Genomic DNA, 21461 nt, shown 5'->3' with positions numbered 1-21461 from the left:
AAATTAAGGCTTTGATTTTTGCCAAAAAATTTAGAGGGGGAAAGTTTGGAGGGAAAATTTATTCTAAATTCATGATTACCCTCCTAAAAAATAGTAAAAAGAAACTAGGTAATTAAGAATTATCTTAATATTAGCTATATTGTTATTTCAATTTATTACATCTAATTGTATCATTATGAAATTAAAAATATAACTTATCAACATAATAAGATATAAATATGTAATAGTTAAAGTAATAATTGGAAATCACAAGTAATATTTATACAATATTATACATTATAATATACAGTTAGACCTCTATATAACGATTATCTTATACATCAATATGCGAGTTTTTTTGAAAATGATTTTTAATGTTATATTATACCCTTTTATAAAAAAAAAATTATTTGTACTTACAACAACATCCATCTCAACGTCTCCATATATCAATCAGCCTTACTCAATATTTTATATTTATAATTTTATAATAGCCAAAAACAATCTACTAATTGTATTTTATTATAGATAAAACTTTAGTACATTCTATATGTTCCCAACTCATCTTTCAGGAACCAAAAATAATCTACTTATTCTACCATTTTTCACACCTTCCACTTTATTAATTTTGTATTATATTTTTAGAAATTTTAATTAATTGAATATATCATTTGATACTAATTAATTTAATAGCTCAGTATTAGCTAGTAATTCTGTTTACAAATAATTAGTTCCCATAGTATAGTATGGTGAATTATGTGTCACTTTATTAACTTGTTGAAACTTAAAAATAAATGATGCTAGAGAATCATATTTAAATTGTGAATTATGTTTTTATATAAATTCTCTTTCAAATAGAAAGCATATTAAATAAAAAGAGTATTTAAAAAAATATCAATTATAATATCGAAATTATTTCAAGATTCATTACTCCTTAAGAGATACATATAAGATTTCGTATTGAATACATTACTTTTGATGTTTGAGTTATAACGACATTGCAGTTAATTTGCATATTACGATATATGTCATACTTTTCGCATTATTCATAATTGAATTATAAATTTATAAATATTTTAAGTAGATTATTTGTTATAATTTCTAATTTTAATATAATTTTTATAATTATGTTTTATTTGATCTATCTTAAAATTTTTGAAATTAGTAAAATTTGAAAATATGTGTAACTCATTACGCCTCGCCTCGTGAGAGATAAAATGCATCGACTCACGCCCGCACCTTTTAAAACATTAATGGCAAGTCTCACGTCATGAAAAGAACTAATGATTAGCTATAAAATTTCTGTGTAGCAATAAATATGTGGTTATATCATTTCATCATGACAAATAATTGTAGTTATTAAACCAACTATTATCACACCTTTTTAGAACTTGAAGCAAAAGAATTATTTAGTAATATTTTATTTTAAATAATTTATTATGACTAAAAAGTTATTATTGCTACAGTAAATTTTATCTCGAGGAATAAAACTAATAACTAGCTACGAAATTCCATATTAGGAATAAATCCGTGGCTAATTTAACTTATACTGCCACAACTCTTTATAATTTTAGGCAATAAATATTTATTAGCTACAATATTTTATTTTAAATAATATGTTATAGCTAAAACGTTACTATTGCTATAATAACTTTTATTTCGTGGCAAAAAACTAATGACTAGCTACAAAATTCTGCCATAGCAATAAATATGTGGTTATATCATTTAACTACTGCCACAACTTTTTTTAACTTGAAGGAAAAATATTCATTTAGCTACAACATATCGTTTCAAATAATTTATTGTAGCTAAAAGGTTACTATTGCTACGGTAACTTTTGACGCATTGCAAAAACTTATGATTAGCTGCGAAATTCTACTGTAGCAATAAATTTGTAGCTATTTAGATTGTTATTGCCACGATAAATTAGCTTTGCCAATTTAGTGTTCGTAGCTAAGATATTTTACAATTTTGGAAATAGCCATAGAATTTTAATTTTTGTGGCTATTGCTAGGCATTAGCCACGATTTTTAAATTCATAGCTAAAATTTCGTAGCTACAAATGCATAATGTAGTAGTGATTCAGAATGCTATGGGGAGCAAAATTAAATAAAGATGGAAGCAAAATTGGAAAACCTTTAGTAACGATATAGTTAAAAAGAATTTCTCGGTTGAAAGCAAAAACCTTCTGTAGCGCTCATCTAAGGTCCCATGCAGATTCATCTTCTTAGACAAATTAAAACAAGCCTTGGAAAACAGTTGACACTCTTGTGGCATTCTCAGATGCTGAAAATAACACATGTTACTAGCTTTCTTGACAGACTTCTCCAAATTTGCCACCTTGTATGCGACTCTAAGAGTCATCACACCCTAATGCAAGGCTGCCACGTTGATTGTTATCCATTCGTAATAATTAACTATATAATTAAGAATTATCTCAATTTACTTAAAATATTACTTATTTTTAACATATTTTATATAGCTTACTATCATGGTCATGCGGTACCATATAAAATGAATATATACACTATTATTTCATTAAAATATCAATGTAAAAATATATATGTTTTTTTAACTTCAAATTTTTCTAATCTCATTTAAAGAGTATAAATTTTCGTACACTTAATTCTTAAAATGGTATAAAAAAAAAGGATGACCTTTTCTTGTGAAACATAATAATTCATATCTTTACAATAAAGAAAATCTGATAAAATTTTCTCGTATTATTTGTGTAATTTAAAACATATTCGAAAGTAGTAATGTTAATAACTATATAAAATTGTATTATTATTTTTTCAGACCATTTTTTTTTCTTAACAAAAATGTTCCTCTCAAATATATATATATATATATATATATATATATATATATATATATATATATATATATATATATATATATATATCAATGTTGTGAAATTTACGGGGTATAATAGACAGTGGCTCTTACGCTTTGCCCTTGGGCATTTGTATTTCAACTATTTTGGGTTCAGTCTCCGAGTCGGGTTTCGGCTCGAGCTCAATCGACCCTCAAGTTTTGCATTTGTGTGGGCTGGCAACAATGGCTCTTACACCTTGGGTCGAAAAGACCTTTTAATGTACGCTGGCAATAATGGCTCTTACGCTTTGGGTCGAGACGACCTTTTAATGTAAGCTGGTGACAATGGATCTTACGCTTCGCCCTTAGGCATATATAGTTAACTATTTTGGGTCCGGTCTCCGAATCTGGTTACGACTCGAGCTCATTTTGACCCTCAAGTTTTAAAAATTTTAACTAGCGGCGGTGGCTCTTACGCTTTCAGTCGATGCAACCTTTTAGTGTGTGGCCCTGAGGCTCGTTAGGCTGGCGACAATGGCTCTTACGCTTTGCCCTTAGGCATATGTAGGCTTTGTTTTCCTCTCGTTAAGGACTTTTTGAAATGGTTTTGCCTGACCCGTCGTCGGTTCGGAAAGAACCTCAATTTCAAGTCGTTTGCGGCGACGTTCGAGCACCTTGGAAGGTTTGGCTCGTAGGCTGAGCACCTTGTGATTTGGAGCTGACATGGTCGAAGCACTTTTGCCTGTCGAGGGTAGCCTATTTAACCGGTTCTTTTCGAAGTAAATTTGAAGTAATGGCCTATGATTTTGTAGCGACGGTCGGGCGTCCCCGAATCGCATTAATTCGGCGGGTACAGCCGTATGACCATAGTCATTTGTGTTTGGTCGGAGCCATTTTTGGTCCTGAGTGTAGTAGTTTGGGCGTCTATATCGAGGGTATGCCTTTTTAAGGGTCTTACAAATTTGATATATAGCCTAAAATTTAGGATCGAGTATATGTCTATAGTAAGGTCTTACAAAATTTTCATGTCGTCGAGGTCTTACAGGTTTTTCATGTCGTTGAGGTCTTACAGGTTTTTCATGTCATTGAGGTCTTACAGTTTTTTCATGTCGTTGAGGTCTTACAGATTTTTCATGTCGTTGAGGTCTTACAGTTTTTTCATGCCGTTGAGGTCTTACAGTTTTTGTTGATACTTGGTACAAGTATGATTCATGCCTTAAGTAGGTCTTACTAGACCGAGTCTGCCCGCTCGGGGTCTTATTGTCACGACCCAAACCGAAGGGCCGCGACGGGCACCCGGTGCCTTACTCAACCGAGTACCAACGTAACATATCTTTCTTATCATACTATCATGAGTAAATGAGCCAGAAAACCCATCATAAGATAACAAGAATATAACATAAGGGAATACTCAACATATGAAGACCCAACATGATATACAAACTTATATATGTGACATACGGGCCTATAAGGCCGACATGACCATTTGTAAACTCAAAACATAAGCCGACAAGGCCATACAAGTATCCATACACCTGACATTTGTCTACAAGCCTCTAAGAGTACATAAAATCATAAAGGTTGGAACAGGGCCCCGCCATACCAATCAATACATATCCAAAGCATACTGACCAAATAGGCAACTCCGGAGCAAGTGGATTGCACCAACACCTTCGCTGAGCTGATAGCCTACTAGGAGGACTGTCAACCTATCAATCGGGACCTGCGGGCATGAAACGCAGCATCCCCAGGAAAAAGGGACATCAGTACGAATAAAGTACCGAGTATGTAAGGCAGGAAAGCATAAACAAGAACAGTAATATAAAGAGAGATATAGAGGAGATAAAACCTGTAACATCTGAGTGCCTCTAGGGGCTACTGATATGAAATGCATAATACATATATATACATAAACTTTTTAAAACATTCGCCTCTGTGGGCATCATCATCTTCATATCGTATCCAGCCTCAAAGAGGACTCGGTAAAAGTGTACCCGACCATCATAAGGCTCAATAGAATCGTACCCGGCCACGTGGAGCTCGGTAAACCCAACTGATCAGTGGTTGCACAATAGGTGTCATACCCGGCCGACTATAGCGCGACTCGGTAGAGTAAAATATATATAATGCATGCTAGACTCATGGAATCACCTTCTAAACCTTTTGGAGTTAATTAAGAACATTACGGACATCCATTCCCTCAATATGAACCTTAGTAGGATTCAAGGATCATACACATTTGCTTAGAATAATTTTACAAGGAAAGAACAACATGGACAACCTTAGTTGCTAGGAGTATATCTGTTATGAAGTAGCGTATTCATTTCACTTTAGATCATGCCAAAAGAAAGAAAAAAGTGCCTTAACATACCTTAAACCCGTTGAGTCCTTAATCCCTTCCAAGCAACTCCTTAAACAAGTCAACTCAATCCATCATAGTATAAGGAGATTCAAAATCAGTGCTGGGCAAAGGCTAAGTCTATAACTTAAGCTAGTAGCTCGTTTACGTAAATTTGGCAGAATCTCACTTGTAACAAGGGCCTCCTCCATTACCATATACCAACAACAATGACCCGAGCAATCCATCAATATATAATTATCAATATCAAGACACCATATAACAACAACAAGTCACAACTACATTACGATGGGTGGCAAGCTCCGATTGGAATCCGTATACCCCTTATCAATCCTTATAGACTTCTTAATTCAACATAAAAGTATCATTAACATGATAATGAAGTCATTAATCAATGATTCCAGCCTTATACCAAATATTTATAACAACGAAAATAATCCACAACTTTAACTATCCTCAATTAGCAACTTTATCATGTATAGCCCATCCATTTAACTTAATCAACATCAAGATAACCTTAGGCACAAGCAAGAACACAATATACATACCTCCTATAGTTACTTCAAGTCAAAATCCAAGTTATATTCAGTTTACAACAACCCTCAATAGCAATACAACACCATAGAAGTGACTTAAGCTAATCCAAGTATTATCTTGTAGTTTATCATCCTAACAACTTAACCAACATACAAGCAAGCTTAAGCACAATTAGTAGGCTGTTATACTCACCTTAGACAGCAGCAAAAACTTGGAATTTCATCCAAATACAGTCCACAACAATCCTCAATGACAACACAACCTCAAAGAGGTGTTGTTCTTCACTAGAACTAAGTTTTCATGTTGAAATATGGTGTAATCACTTCAAACTCTTGTGGTATTTGTTTAGGAGGGTTAGGAGAAGTTTGTAGACGAATTTTAGTTGAAAAATGAGGAAAAGTAGGCATCCAAATCGTTTATAAATTGAAATAGGTCAACCACCGCCTAAGTGGGTCCCATTGGGAGCTGCTTGCGCGGTCTCGCGAAAATACGAATATCTCTCTACTCCGATGTCGTATTGATGAACGGTTTAATGCGTTAGAAACTAGACTCGTAGATCTTCAATTTAGTAGGTATAACACCCCATGATTCCAAGTATATTTGGAGAAACGCTCAAATACATTTGACCTAAATTTCAGCAAATTTATGAATGTAACTTGTGATGACCTTTGCCAACTCTTGTTCCACAACTTTCTTGCCTTCAAAATGTAGAAAATGAATATCATACGACTAAAATAACTCATAGAATAACCTCCTTATCATGTTAAGAACCCTAGTCTGACCCCAAAGTCATGTTATAACATTCCAAACTTGTCGACTTTCGACGAAACTTATTTTCTTCAATTGGTTTAGCTTCTAAGATTTACAACCCTCTTGGTACTCGTTATTCATGATCTTAAATATTTGTAACATCCAAGGTAACATGATTAACTTACTTTATTTTTTTCCAAATATAATCTCATTTCCGAGCTTACATCAATGACTTAAGACGTACTCTCACATATGAAAACTTGGGGTGTAACATCATTCCCCCCTTTGGAACATTCGTCCTCGAATGTTGACTGATGCACTTATCAGTTTCATAAACTATGGCTCTTACGAATACTTTAATGCTCATCTTTCCATCTAAGTAACTATTTTGTGAATAAACCCAAATGCTTGGGCATTCCCCCTTTTTAGGCCTTTTTGTCACGCCATGACATGTGGTCGGAATTCTTCCAACATCGTAACATTTACTACCTTATGTCATGCAGTATGTACGACTGTGTCCTTGTATGAGCGCCTAGCGACTTTTCTTCTCTTTTTCATCCATCTTTTAGCCAATCTCTAAACCTCACTTTATGAACATATACATAATTATGACAAGCTGTCCCTCTAGGCATCTATAGGTGTACTGATGTCTGTCGCTTGGTACTTTATCGAACTTAAAACTATTTCTATCTCTTGTTTCATAACCTTGTATATCTATCCTTATGGATTTACTACATCTAGGTAGGTTATACTATACCATAAAACTTACTTCAGTTTATTATTACCGAGGTTTGCTACCCAACTCCAGGTTACTCTCTCGCTGCTTATCCTATATGTATAAATCTAAGTCTTTTAGTGCTTTCTCATTATTATTCATCTTAAGAATAACAAACAAATATCATCTCGTACTTTGGAACTTGTACCCATCTATTGTTTATTCATCTTAATGTTGATCTATAATCTATCACTAATAACTTGCAACCTCTTTCGTAATACACTGTCACTAGGGCTCACATCTTATCGGGGAACATCTGAAGTGATTTTCCTGATCCACTTAGGGATAATACTATACTTCAATAACCGTATTTCATTGCATCCCAACGCGATTCATCTTATGGGGGTATTCTAATCTCGTGCAATTAATGAAATCCTTTTCTCGTTAAATCGTTACTTAATCAAAGGCCTAAGCATCATTCTCTTATCTATCACAATTACACCTTTATTCTACTGCCAGGGCAGCATTCCATCTCTTCTAAATGCACCTAGTTTCAGACTCCTCTGTGTTCATTTAAGTTGTACCGAGCTTTTTATTACATATGAAAATCATTAGCTCCCTTGTTTTGATGGGTTTATTCCTGAGGACATACATATTCTCGTCACCTACTCACTTACCTTTTCATAGCCTTACTCCTATCTACCTAAAACCTTGTTGCTCTACAATACTTTACCTTAGCACCTACACCGATCTATTTATACTACTCGCAACCTTCCTTTAACTTGCTAGCACCATAAATTTCCTTTCGTGCCTTCTCAGTTGTCCTTAAATGTAAGCAATTACTTTTGTTGGTCGTTCTATCACTTGTTGCATGAATACTTGGCTTGTCTTTTTGCCCACGAATACTATAATTTCCTGTACCTCATATGATCTCAAACATCACCTTTGACGGCTTTTTTTACCATTCATTAGCCATGATAGGTGCCACTTTCTTATGGAGTGTATACAATATTGTAGTGAGACTATTGTTACAGGATCATTTACTCTTTAGCTCACTATGCTTAGGTGAAAACCTTCTTCCTTATTTCCTCGGCTAGTCTTTCATTGTAGTAGTTAGGGAGACCTTCTGGCTCTTGTAAAGTTGCGAGCTTGATATATCGTACACCTGAAGGTAATTTTCGTTATTCTTACTCGCCTATAATAATCCTTAGTTACATAAATTTATGCCTTTGTGCTCGTAGGGTTACTTCTAAGCTCAAATTTTTGTTGTCTCCTTAGTGGCACTCTCTCTTATTTTCATAAACCTTAAAAACGGTACCTTTAACTGCCTCAACTCCTATCTGAAATTTTTTTCAAATGATTGCGATCTCGTATCTGCGAGACTGAATTCACTATGCTGCGGTTGACTACATTTATCTTGCATGATCTATTGATTTATCTGTGACCTCTTGTCTAACCATAACTGGGCTCTTCCTGAATCAACTACTAATTACTCGTTGGTCCATTCTTATATATATATATATATATATTGCATAATCCCTCATGGGATATATATTTTGTCTTAACTTATCTCTCGCCACTAGCTCTTGATGTATCAAGTGCCCATTCACACTTATTTATCAATAACATCCTGGACGAAAACTTTTACTGCCTCTCCTCGGTGTCGTGCTTGTATAATGTTCTGTAGTCGCAACATATCTGCAGGAACTGAATAAATGCAACATCATCCCTTTTTCCTTTTTACCACATTTTTCCTTTACCATTCCATAGTTAACTGAATCGCTTAACTCCGACTTAATACCATATCACACCATATTCCCCCCTTTAGGGGAGTACTAAGATTTAGTACTACGACGATCTACCTATAGTTGTTTTACCTCTTCATCTTTGGCATCTTTTCACATTATCAATGAACGTTAATCGCCTTATGGTAACCTTTTGTACCAGGGATAACTAAATTTCTTACGCACGAAGGTGACATCTACTGTAACTGGCACACTTAGTCCCTTAAGATTAACTCTGCTCAGAGTGCTTGCTTTAGGTAAGCGACTTCCTAAATGGCCTTTAAAGGTTATTCGTCTATTGTCTATTTTATTATTGTTGGAGCACGATCTTTGAAATTCTCACGATGCCGACCATTATCAAATCCTCCGGTCCCTAATTCATGTTCGGTTTTATCTTGTTCACCGGCCCATACTGATTTTTATTACTCTGGGGTCTAACCTTTCCTCCTGGTAATCACGTTGAAGTCATCAAATCATTTCTCGAAATAGGGATATGACTTTATGGCTTATACTCTTTATTGCCTTAAGGCTTGTCACCTCTTGTATTTTCCTTCACTTGACTATAGACTCTGTCATCGTGTCATATTTTGATTTACTGTTATCACCCTTATATCACATCTTACTCATGATGCTTCATTTATTTTCTTTTTATTCTCCGAATAATATTCTTTTTGTCTATCACTTTATTCTGAAAACTTCAACAAAAAGTTCTTTCCCTTTAAGCTCCCCTAGCTTCATCTCACTGGCTCTTTGGAATGCCTAACATTCTTTTTTTTACTCGGGGCTAGAGTCATACTAAGGTAAATATTTGTCCCTTCTAGGATCCCACTGCTTATCTTCTAAAATTTCTGAATATTCCAGTATTCGTATCTGATTGTACTACTCTAGAGTTCACCATCTGGGTATCTTAGAAGAAGATCTATTACCACATTTGCACTATCTTTTGGAAACGTTAGTTAATGATAACAATCCATCCACAATTTTTGGGTTACTCTAACTCCAACTGGATCCTGATATCCCATCTTTCTCTTAAATAATATTTGTTAGCTCCCATAGAACATAACTGAGATGGATGTGGCCAATTGTACTTACCTCTGTCATTGATGAAGGTTCCAAAATACTTATATTTCTCTGCCTGATTTGAAAATATTGATAATCTTCATTATCTGGGTGCCTCGTACCCCTCTTCACCTTACTTCTTTTACTTGTTGAAACTTGTGTCTAGCTTCTGAATCCCTCATAGATTTTCACCATATTCATGAATAGATATCCTTGCCTTAAGGCTCCTTATTAAGAAGCATACACATCTTAGTACACACATAATCTGTTGAAGACCTCACATTTACTCATCATAAGCATGATGTGAAATCAAGTTCCTCTAACTCAACTCTTCCACATCCACATGCAATCTCTTACCAACTATCTTTGTGGATAAGGTATCGTTGTATTACGACTAAAGTCAAATTTAGGAGTTTGAATTCTTACAACTGAGCTCTACTACACGATCTAGAGTAAGAAGAAAGAGTGATAGACCTAAATGTCCTGTAGCCTCCTACTTATAAGTGTGGTACACAATACACCCATAAACAAGACTCTACTAGACATGGCTTGTAGACTCCCTAGGACAGAACTGCTCTGATACTACTTCTGTCACGACCCAAACCGAAGGGCCGCGATGGGCACCCGGTGCCTTACTCAACCGAGTACCAACATAACATATCTTTCTTATCATACTATCAGGAGTAAATGAGCCAGAAAACTCGTCATGAGATAACAAGAATAAAACATAAGGGAATACTCAACATATGAAGACCCGACATGATATACAAACTTATATATGTGACATACAGGCCTATAAGGCTGACATGACCATTTATAAACTCAAAACATAGGCCAACAAGACCATACAAGTATCCATACACCTGACATCTGTCTACAAGCCTCTAAGAGTACATAAAATCATAAAGGTAGGGACAGGGCCCCGCCATACCAATAAATACATATCCAAAGCATACTGACCAAATAGGCAACTCCGGAGCAAAAGGAGTGCACCAACACCTTCGCTGAGCTGATAGCCTACTAGGAGGACTGTCAACCTATCAATCGGGACCTGCGGGCATGAAACGCAGTGTCCCCAGGCAAAAGGGATGTCAGTACAAATAAAGTACCGATTATGTAAGGCAGGAAAGCATAAAAAAGAACAGTAATGTAAAGAGAGAGATAGAGGAGATATTACCTGTAACATCTGAGTGCCTCTAGGGGCTACTGATATGAAATGAATAATACATATATATACATAAACTTTTTAAAACATTCGCCTCTGTGGGCATCATCATCCTCATATCGTACCTGGCCTCAAAGAGGACTCGGTAAAAGTGTACCTGACCATCATAAGGCTCGGTAGAATTGTACCCGGCCACATAGAGCTCGGTAAACCCAACTGATCAGTGGTTGCACAATAGGTACCGTACCCGGCCGACTATAGCGCGGCTCGGTAGAGTAAAATAGATATTATATATAATGCATGCTAGACTCATGGAATCACCTTCTAAACCTTTTGGAGTGACTTAAGAACATTCTGGACATCCATACCCTCAATATGAACCATAGTAGGATTCAAGGATCATACACACTTGCTTAGAATAATTTTATAAGGAAAGAACAACATGGACAACCTTAGTTGCTAGGAGTAGATCCGTTATGAAGTAGCGTATTCATTTCACTTTAGATCATGCCAAAAGAAAGAAGAAAGTGTCTTAACATACCTTAAACCCGTTGAGTCCATAATCCCTTCCAAGCAACTCTTCAAACAAGTCAACTCAATCTATCATAGTATAAGGAGATTCAAAATCAGCGTTGAGCAAAGGCTAAGTCTATAACTTAAGCTAGTATCTCGTTTACATAAATTTGGGCAGCATATCCCTTGTAACAAGAGCCTCCTCCAATACCATATACCAACAACAATGACCAGAGCAATCCATCAATACATAATTATCAATATCAAGACACCATATAACAACAACAAGTCACAACTACATTACGACGGGCGGCAAGCTCCGATTGGAATCCGTATACCCCTTATCAATCCTTATAGACTTCTTACTTCAATATAAAAGTATCATTAACATGATAATGAAGTCATTAATCAATGATTCCAGCATTATACCATATATTTATAAAAACAAAAATAATCCACAACTTCAATTATCCTCAATTAGCAACTTTATTCACTAGTTCATGTCTAGCCCATCCATTTAACTTAATAAACATCAAGATAACCTTAGACACAAGCAAGAACACAATATACATACCTCCTACAGTAACTTCAAGTCAAAATCCAAGTTATATTCAGTTTACAACAACCCTCAATAGCAATACAACACCATAGAAGTGACTTAAGCTAATCCAAGTATTATCTTGTAGTTTATCATCCTAACAACTTAACCAACATACAAGCAAGCTTAAGCACAATTAGTAGGCTGTTATACTCACCTTAGACAGCAGCAACAACTTGGAATTTCATCCAAATACATCCCACAACAATCCTCAATGACAACACAACCTCAAAGAGGTGTTGTTCTTCACTAGAACTAAGTTTTGATGTTGAAATATGGTGTAATCACTTTGAAATCACTTCAAACCCTTGTGGTATATGTTTAGGAGGGTTAGGAGAAGTTTGGAGACGAATATTAGTTGAAAAATGAGCAAAAATAGGCGTCCAAATCGTTTATAAATTGAAGTAGGTCAACCACCGCCTAAGTGGGTCCCATTGGGAGCTGCTTGCGCGGTCTCGCGAAAACACGAATATCTCTCTACTCCGAAGTCGTATTGATAAATGGTTTAATGAGTTAGAAACTAGACTCGTAGATATTCAATTTGGTAGGTAGAAAACCCCATGATTCCAGGTATATTTGGAGAAATGCTCAGATACATTTGACCTAAATTTCATCAAATTTATGAATGTAACTTGTGATGACCTTTGCCAACTCTTGTTCCACAACTTGCTTTCCTTCAAAATGTAGAAAATGAATATCATACGACTAAAATAACTCATAAAATAACCTCCTTATCATGTTAAGAACCCTACTCTCACCCCAAAGTACATGTTATAACATTCCAAACTTGTCGACTTTCGACTTAACTTATTTTCTTTAATTGGTTTAGCTTCTAAGATTTCCAACCCTCTTGGTACCCGTTATTCATGATCTTAAATATTTGTAACCTCCAAGGTAACATGATTAACTTACTTTATTTTCTTCCAAATATAATCTCATTTCCGAGCTTACATCAATGACTTACAAAGTACTCTCACGTATGAAAACTTGGGGTGTAACACTTATGGCCTCGGGTTTTTTAATGAATGGCGATTGGTGATGTGCTGGAGAATTTAGGCACATTTAATGCAAATTATTTAGATTTTAGCTTGTTTTAAATTCAATTATCTTTTATACTTATGTAATTTTAGTATTTTTGCAGTGTATGTGGTTTAAGGACCTAAGAGTATGGAAATAAAATCAAAAGGCCACAAAAGGACAAGAAAAAAGCAAAATGTAATCACGGATGTGGAAATGCGGACCACAAATCCACATGCGGGCCGCATAATGCTAAAAGGAATCACAAACCCCAACAGTTTGTTGGCCAAAGTCCAGTGTAAGAAATGCGGTCCAGTATGTGATTGCATAACAGGTTTGCGAGCCGCATAATGGACCGCAAACTCGTTGTGAAAGATGCTGAAGGTGGAAAATGCAATGTGAAATGCGATCGCATATCTACAATGCGGTCCGCAGAACGTGAATGCGATCGCATATCTACAATGCGGTCCGCAGAACGTGAATGCGATGAATTCCTGGAAACTAGGGTTTGAAAATGTGATGGCCATGAAGAGAATGCGGGCGGCATGTCTGTTATGCGACAGATATGCAGTCACATAATTGACCTGGAAGGGTATTTTTGTCCGATTTTGGTCCCGAGTTTTGACCCACTATAAATAGATTTATTGGGGTTTTGTGGGGATATCTTGTCTAGTTTTTGAGCTACAATCCAAGTCTTTAATATTCCTCTCTTTTGGAAGCTTTTGAAAGAAGAATCTTGCACTTTGTAAGCTTTATGGCATTAAATATTCTCATCCTTTTGTATTTTAGCATGTGTAGCTAACTTTAAATACTAAGGTTGTGGACCCTAAATGGGTGTTATGTTAATGGGTGTTTAACATTGAATATATGTATAATGGTTGGTTGATATATATTTATTTCTCATTCTTCATTTATTGTTGGTGGTTGCAAACATTAACAAGTTCCATTAAATTCCTTCATTACTTGGAAAAGTGAGTTAGAATTTGGTAGAAGTAAATATCAAAGACTCAAGGCTTTAAACCTTGTTTAATAGAATCGCTTAGGAATAAGTGAGTTTTATTTGGAATATATTGATTGTTCTTAATTGCAACTCTTTTATATTTGGAAAAATCATAAAGAGGAAATACTACCCAACTATTGGAAAATATTGGGTAGTCATTTAGAAATCATTTGCATATCTAAAGAACCTTCCATTAGAAATATATCATATTAACACAGATATCATTACATTCCATTGAAGGGGACACAACCTTGGTTTCCTTAATCAAATTAATTACATTCTCGACATTACAATTAGTTATTTCTTCAAATTACAATTATATCATACTCTTATTACAATCAACCGAATAGAATTACGACTTAAGTCAAGTAACACACTACTCGAGTAATCTTTTCATGCCTATTCCTTGTGGGATTCGACCCCAACCTTGTTGGGTTATTATATTTGACACTGACCATCTTAAACTATTGAATTAAAGTGTAATTTGAGCATATCAAATTTTGGCGCCGTTGCCAGGGAATATGGTTTTGAAATTACTAATTAGTATGTGTTTTACTTTGCGTTTTCTTCTTTTCCATCTCACTTTGCATGTTTTGCTTGGTGTTGATAGGAGAATATGGCCTAATATGAATAAGAAATGGAGGAACAAATGGAAGAAAATCCTTTTGCGGACATAGATAAGTACATCGAGGATACAAATGCTATTGTACCTCCGGTTGTTGGTGCTGCAACTTTCAAGGTGGAACATGATTTAATCTTTATGCTCAAAGCGGAGGGGTTTTACAGGAATTCCACTGATGATGATCCGACACAATATCTTAGAAACTTCTTGGGCATGTGTGCGATGCATAAGCAGAATAATGTCCACTACAAAAAAACTAGAATTAGCTACGAACGTCGTCGCTAATCTATCGTTAAAACGCTCGTAGCTAGAAGAATCTTTTGATAATTCGTCGCTAACTCGTCGCTAAATGAGATTAGCGACGGATTTTTCTATTTAGCTACAGAATTTATTCGTCGCTAAAACCTAATTTTTTTAGTAATGGTCTCTGAAGATGCCCTAAGGTTGAGGGTGTTCAAGTACTCACTAGCTGGGGATGCAAGGAAATGGCTTCAAATCCATTCATTCTTGGCCTGAGCTTGTTCGAGCATTCTTAGCTAAATGGTTCCTGCAAAGCACGAAGTCTGAGCTCCGAGATAAAATTTTCTTTTTCAAGCAAGTACCGGGAGAACATCTACATGAGGCATGGGATAGATTCAAGTTATACTTGGTAAGGTCTCCTAATCATGGTTTTTCGGATTCTATCTTGTTGGAGAAATTCTACATGGATTTGGATCCTATGAACTAATCTATAGCCAAGCATGTAGCTAATGGATCTTTTATGGACAACTCATTCGCAAGGGTCACACAAATACTTGACAAAATGGCAAAACATAATCAAGCATGGCACTCAGAAGACACCACAGTTGGAATTGCATATGGTTCTCCTTCCTTGACCACTATGATCAAGGAAAATCAAGAGAGAGATCAAGTGATTACAGGGCTTGCCACAAATTTCAATGTGTTGACAAAGATGTTCACTGAAAACCAAATGAAGAAGATAAATGTGGAGGAGGATGTGCAACCCATATCAAATGAAGACTTTGAGGAGGCAAACTATGTCAACAACTCTCAAGGAGGTTATCAAGGCAACAATACCAAGGTCAAGGACAACAAAATCAATGGAGGCCTCATCCGCAAGGGCAAGGCAACCAACAGTGGCGAAAGGACCAAGGTGGCTGAAATCAAGGAAATTGGAATAACAACAACAAGTTCTCAAATCGGAGTTCAAACCCTTATGTTCCTCCAAAGGGTCAATATTCAAATCAAGGTTCCTCAAGTGATTCCAAGTTGGAAAGCATGCTTGAACGGGTATTGCAAAATCAAGAAAAGTCTGACACTTCTATGAGGAACATGACTGAGATTGTTGGCTATCATACCGCATCCATTCAAAAATTGGAGATACAAATGAGAGACCTCTCTAGCGAACAAAATCCGAAGCAAAAAGGGAGACTTCCAAGTGACACAATTGCGAACCCAAAGGGTAGTGGGAGTGGTCCAACTTCTCATATCATGGAAATTACTACTCGGAGTGGGAAGGTACTACAAGGAGGGAGTGAACAAGTGGTTGAAGTTGAAGAGTCCGAACAAGAGGTTGAGGTTGAAGAGCCAAGTGTTGTTGAAGTTGAAAAGGTTCCGGAAGAATTGAAAGTGCAAGAAGAAAATCGGGAAGAGGTAAAGGAAAAGGTAAAAGAGACACCAAAAACTCTACCCCCTATTCCTAGACCTCGCCCTCCATTCCCTCAAAGACTTGCTAGGAAGGTTGATGATAGCAAACTCGAAAAGTTCTATGACATTCTCAAGCAATTATCGGTTAATATTTTATTTGTGGAAGCATTTCAAGAGGTGCCGGGTTTTGCTAAGTATTTGAAAGACTTGATTACCAAGAAGAGAACCACCAAGAATGAAGTGGTGAATGTGACTCATTGGGTTAGTTGTATCATTGCAACATCCACCGTTCAAAAGAAAGAAGACCTGGGAGATTTCACTATTACATGTACTATTGGGGCAGATGATTTTGCAAGAGCCCTTTGTGATAATGGGGATAACATCAACTTAATGCCTCTTGCCATTTACAAGCAAGCATGGTTAGTTATGCCAAGGCCAACAAGTATGAGATTGCAAATGGACGATCGTTCCATAAAGAGACCGGTGGGAATTGTCGATGACGTGCTTGTTAAAGTAGGAAAGTTTCATTTACCCGCCGATTTCGTAATCCTTGATTGTGCGGTCGACAAAGAGATCCCTATCATTTTAGGGAGACCATTCCTAGCCATAGGAAGAGCACTAATGGATTTGGAACGGAATGAGATCAAATTATGTGTGAATGATAAACAGGTCACATTCCAAGCAAGCAAGGGTATGAAACTACCACATGAATATGAAAGCATCTCGGTGTTTGATGTTGTTGATGTAGTGGAAGATACAGTTGAAATGAAGATGGAAGAATAATGCCTCGGTGAGGTGTTGGCGGTTATTTTGGTAAACTTTGATGGTGAAGATATGGAAGGATATATGGAATCAGTTAATGCATTGGAGGGGCTTGGGTCCTACACTTATGCTCCGACGAAGCTCTCTCTCGACTTGGAGAATAGAGCCACTCCTCCCGCAAAGTCTTCTATTATTGAGCCACCGCAACTAGAGCTCAAACCACTTCCACCACACTTGAGGTATAAATTGCTTGGCTCAAATGATACTTTACCGATAATTGTTTATTCTTTGTTGAATGATGTGCAGGTAGAACAATTATTAGGGGTCTTGAAGGAGCGTAGGCAAGCTATTAGATGGACAATTGCGTACATCCGAGGAATTCCCGCCAGAATTTTCGAACACGAGATCCAATTGGAGAATAAGACTAAACCAAGTGTGGAGCACCAACGACGGTTGAACCCGTCTATGCAAGAGGTGGTAAAGAAATAAATCATCAAGTGGTTGGATGTCGGGGTAGTCTACCCCATTGCCGATAATTCTGGGTGAGCCCGGTGCAATGTGTGCCGAAAAAGGGAGGCATGACCGTGATTGAAAATGATAAAAATGAGCTCATCCCAACAAGAACGGTGACCGGATAGCGGGTGTGTATGGATTATCTGAAGCTCAACAGCGCCACATGCAAAGACCATTTCCCTATGCCTTTTATTGATCAAATGCTTGATCGGCTAGCGGTAAGGTCATTCTATTGCTTTCTTGATGGATATTCCGGTTACAACCAAATCAATATAGCATTGGAGGACCAAGAGAAGACAACATTCACTTGCCCTTATGGAACTTTTGCCTTTAGTCGGATGTCGTTTGGTTTGTGCAACGCTCCGGCTACTTTTCAAAGATGCATGATGTCCATCTTCTCCGACATGGTGGAGGATTTTCTAGAGGTTTTCATGGACGACTTTTCAGTGGTAGGTGACTCTTTTGAGCATTGTCTTAACAATCTTAGACAAGTGCTCAATAGATATGAGGAGACCAACCTTGTGCTTAACTGGGAGAAATGCCATTTCATGGTGGATGAAGGCATTGTATTGGGGCATAAAATCTCAAAACATGTCATAGAGGTTGACCTGGCAAAGATTGAGATCATTTCCAAGCTTCCTCCACCTACTTCAGTTAAAGGTGTCCAATGTTTCTTGGGGCATGCCGGATTTTATAGGCGTTTCATCAACGATTTTTCCAAGATTGCAAATCCTATGTGCAAACTCCTTGAGAAAGATGTAAAATTTGTGTTTGATGAGAAATGCCTCAAAGCCTTTGAGAAATTGAAGCAAAACCTAACCACGTCACCTATTATTGTCACACCCGATTGGTCTCTTCCATTCAAACTTATGTGTGACGCCAGTGGTGTAGCTATTGGAGTAGTGCTGGGCCAATGTCACAACAAGGTTCTTCACCTGGTCTATTGTGCAAGCAAGACACTCACTGGAGCGCAAATGAATTATACGGTGACTGAGCAAGAACTTCTTACCATTGTCTATGCCTTTGAGAAATTCTGGGCTTACTTGTTGGGATCCAAGGTGATAGGTGTACACAGATCATGCTGCTCTTAGCTATCTTATGGCAAAGAAGGATCCAAAGCCTAGGTTGATTCGGTGAGTCCTGTTGTTGCAAGAGTTTGACTTCGAAGTCAAAGATAGAAAGGGGACAAAAAATCAAGTGGTGGATCATTTATCGAGGCTTGAAGAGGCAGGGAGACCAAAGGGAGATCTTGAAATCAATGATGATTTCCTGGATGAACATATATTGGCACTGTCTAGCACTTTTGCTCTTTGGTATGCCGATATTGCTAACTACTTGGTTAGAGACCTTATTCTGAATGGATTGGAATCCTATCAAAAGAAGAAGTTTTTGAGAGATTATCGGCAATACTATTGGGAAGAACCATTCTTGTTCAGTGTTTGTGCTGACAACATCATCGGAAGGTGTGTTCCAGAAAAAGAGATTATGCCAATTCTAAATGCATGCCATGACTCATCGGTCGGGGGTCACCATGGGGGAAATCGAACGGTGGATAAGGTGCTTGAATGTGTTTATTATTGGTCGTCGATTAATCATAATGCCAATCAATTGGTCAAGGATTGTGACCAATGCCAAAGGCAAGGATCAATCTCTAAGAGGTATGAAATGCCAATGCACTTTGTGATGGAGATTGAAATCTTCGACGAGTGGGGAACTGATTTTATGGGTCCTTTTGTAAGCTCTCGTGGGATGAAATATATCTTGGTGGTTGTGGACTATGTGTCCAAATGGGTTGAAGCAATTTCCTTACCAAACAACGAGGCAAGGAGTGTGACCACATTCTTAAAGAAAAATATATTCACGCGGTTTGGCACTCCTAGAGCCATTCTTAGTGATGGTGGGTCTCATTTCTGTAACAGGGCATTCACGGTGCTACTAGAGAAATATGGCATCAAGCATAAGGTGGACATACCTTATCATCCCCAATCAAGTGGCCAAGTTGAAGTTTCCAACCGGGAGATAAATAACATTCTAGCAAAGACTGTTAATGCAAACAAGCCCGATTGGTTAAGGAAGCTAGATGATGCATTGTGGGCATACTGCATGGCGTACAAAACTCCTATTGGCACTTCTCCTTATCTGTTAGTCTTCGACAAGGCTTGTCATCTACCCGTGGAACTGGAGCACAAATCCATGTGGACTTTAAAGAGGTTGAACTTGGACTAGGATGAAGCTGCAAATTTGAGGTTAACACAACTCAATGAAATGGAGGAATTTTGTTTCCATGCATATGAAAGTGCAGCTGTGTACAAAGAAAGGATGAAGTTCGTCCACGACAAAAAGATCTTGAAAAGGGAGTTCAAGTGTGGTGACTTGGTTTTGCTCTTCAACTCAAGGCTCAAATTGTTTCTGGGCAAGCTCAAATCGAAATGGTCCGGTCCGTTCAAAGTGGTCAATGTCTCTCTTTTTGGAGCTGTGGAATTAGAATCGAAGGATGGGCTCCGAACCTTCAAAGTAAATGGACAGCGAGTCAAGCACTATTTGGGCACAAATAGAGAAAAATACTTGGTGGAGCAGTTAGCTCCCAAACATGGTCCGTGCCTGACCAATGAGTAAACCCGAAGAAATGCCAACTTCTTCGCGCCGCGATGTTAAATCAAGCGCTTCATGGGAGGCAACCCATGTGTGGTAACATCCTTTTTGTCCTTTGAATTTTAATTTTTGTTAGATAGAGTTAATTGAGCAATTTAAATTGTGTGTTAGAGTGCAGGGGATTCAAAAGATCATAACACTGGGTAAAATTGCGTGTGAACGGGAAGAAAAGTCACCATGGGAAGTTTGCTACACACATGCGGTCGAATTTTAACTATGCGGATGCATTGTGGTCGCATACCCAGACAGTTTGTTTGGCAAATTTGGTGGTAAGAATGTGGCGAAAAGGTGCATTTTGCGGACACCATTTCAATTATGCGATCACATAGTGCACCGAATTTTGGCCCTCAAGCAACTCAAGTTGAATTCATCGCATAACACTTATGCGCTCGCATAATGTGTTATGCGGTGACCTACCCATCGCAAACCTCCCAGGTAAGTACCCTTGCATATCTTCAGCATTCCAACACTTTCAAAACAAAAGAAAAGAATTTTTTTATTAGAAATAAAATCAAATAAAACGAAAAAATGAGAAAGGAGAAGGCAAAACGGCTAGTGAATCAAAAACGTAAGACAACACCTGTGAAATCATATCCCAAGTGTGCTCATTAATCCATCACTGGTATGTTTTTCCTTTCCCGATTTCATCCTTGTAAACTTTCGTTTAAATTTTGTTGTGTCTCTCCTAATTTTGTTTCCTGTAATTTTTATTCTTTTTCCTCTTTGAAGTTGGGTATGTGTTCATAATGTGAGAGGGTTCTTAGATAGGAAGTATGTTTGGGGTGCTGGGTAGTGAAACTAGGTCCACCATTGTTGAGGGTTGAGTTCAAATGTTGAGAACGATGACTTATGCGGACCGCATAGTCGATTTGTGGTCTGCGTTGTTGCCACAAAAATGAACCCTAGGTGGCTGAAGAAGAAGATCAAATGCGGCAAATTTGCGATCGTATAATTGATATGCGGACCATAAAG

At 37.1% G+C, this 21461-nt stretch overlaps 1 protein-coding gene and 1 non-coding gene across 2 annotated transcripts; one reads left to right on the top strand and one right to left on the bottom strand.

Moving 5' to 3' along the window:
• Nucleotides 1-15480: 15480 nt before the first annotated feature.
• LOC138886600 (small nucleolar RNA R71) lies at nucleotides 15481-15587 on the bottom strand. Its single transcript, XR_011405650.1, has one exon. It is a non-coding gene; the product is annotated as a small nucleolar RNA R71 (small nucleolar RNA).
• Nucleotides 15588-16247: 660 nt separating this feature from the next.
• On the top strand, nucleotides 16248-17345 carry LOC104217130 (uncharacterized). Its single transcript, XM_070167047.1, has one exon. The coding sequence runs from the start codon at nucleotides 16248-16250 to the stop codon at nucleotides 17343-17345; it is 1098 nt and encodes a 365-aa protein (XP_070023148.1).
• Nucleotides 17346-21461: the final 4116 nt, after the last annotated feature.

Source organism: Nicotiana sylvestris, chromosome 2 (assembly GCF_000393655.2).
Source record: "Nicotiana sylvestris chromosome 2, ASM39365v2, whole genome shotgun sequence".
NCBI classification, from domain to species: Eukaryota; Viridiplantae; Streptophyta; class Magnoliopsida; order Solanales; family Solanaceae; genus Nicotiana; species Nicotiana sylvestris.
The sequence above is the reverse complement of the archived record's forward strand: the minus strand, read 5'-3'. Positions and strand labels throughout refer to the sequence as shown.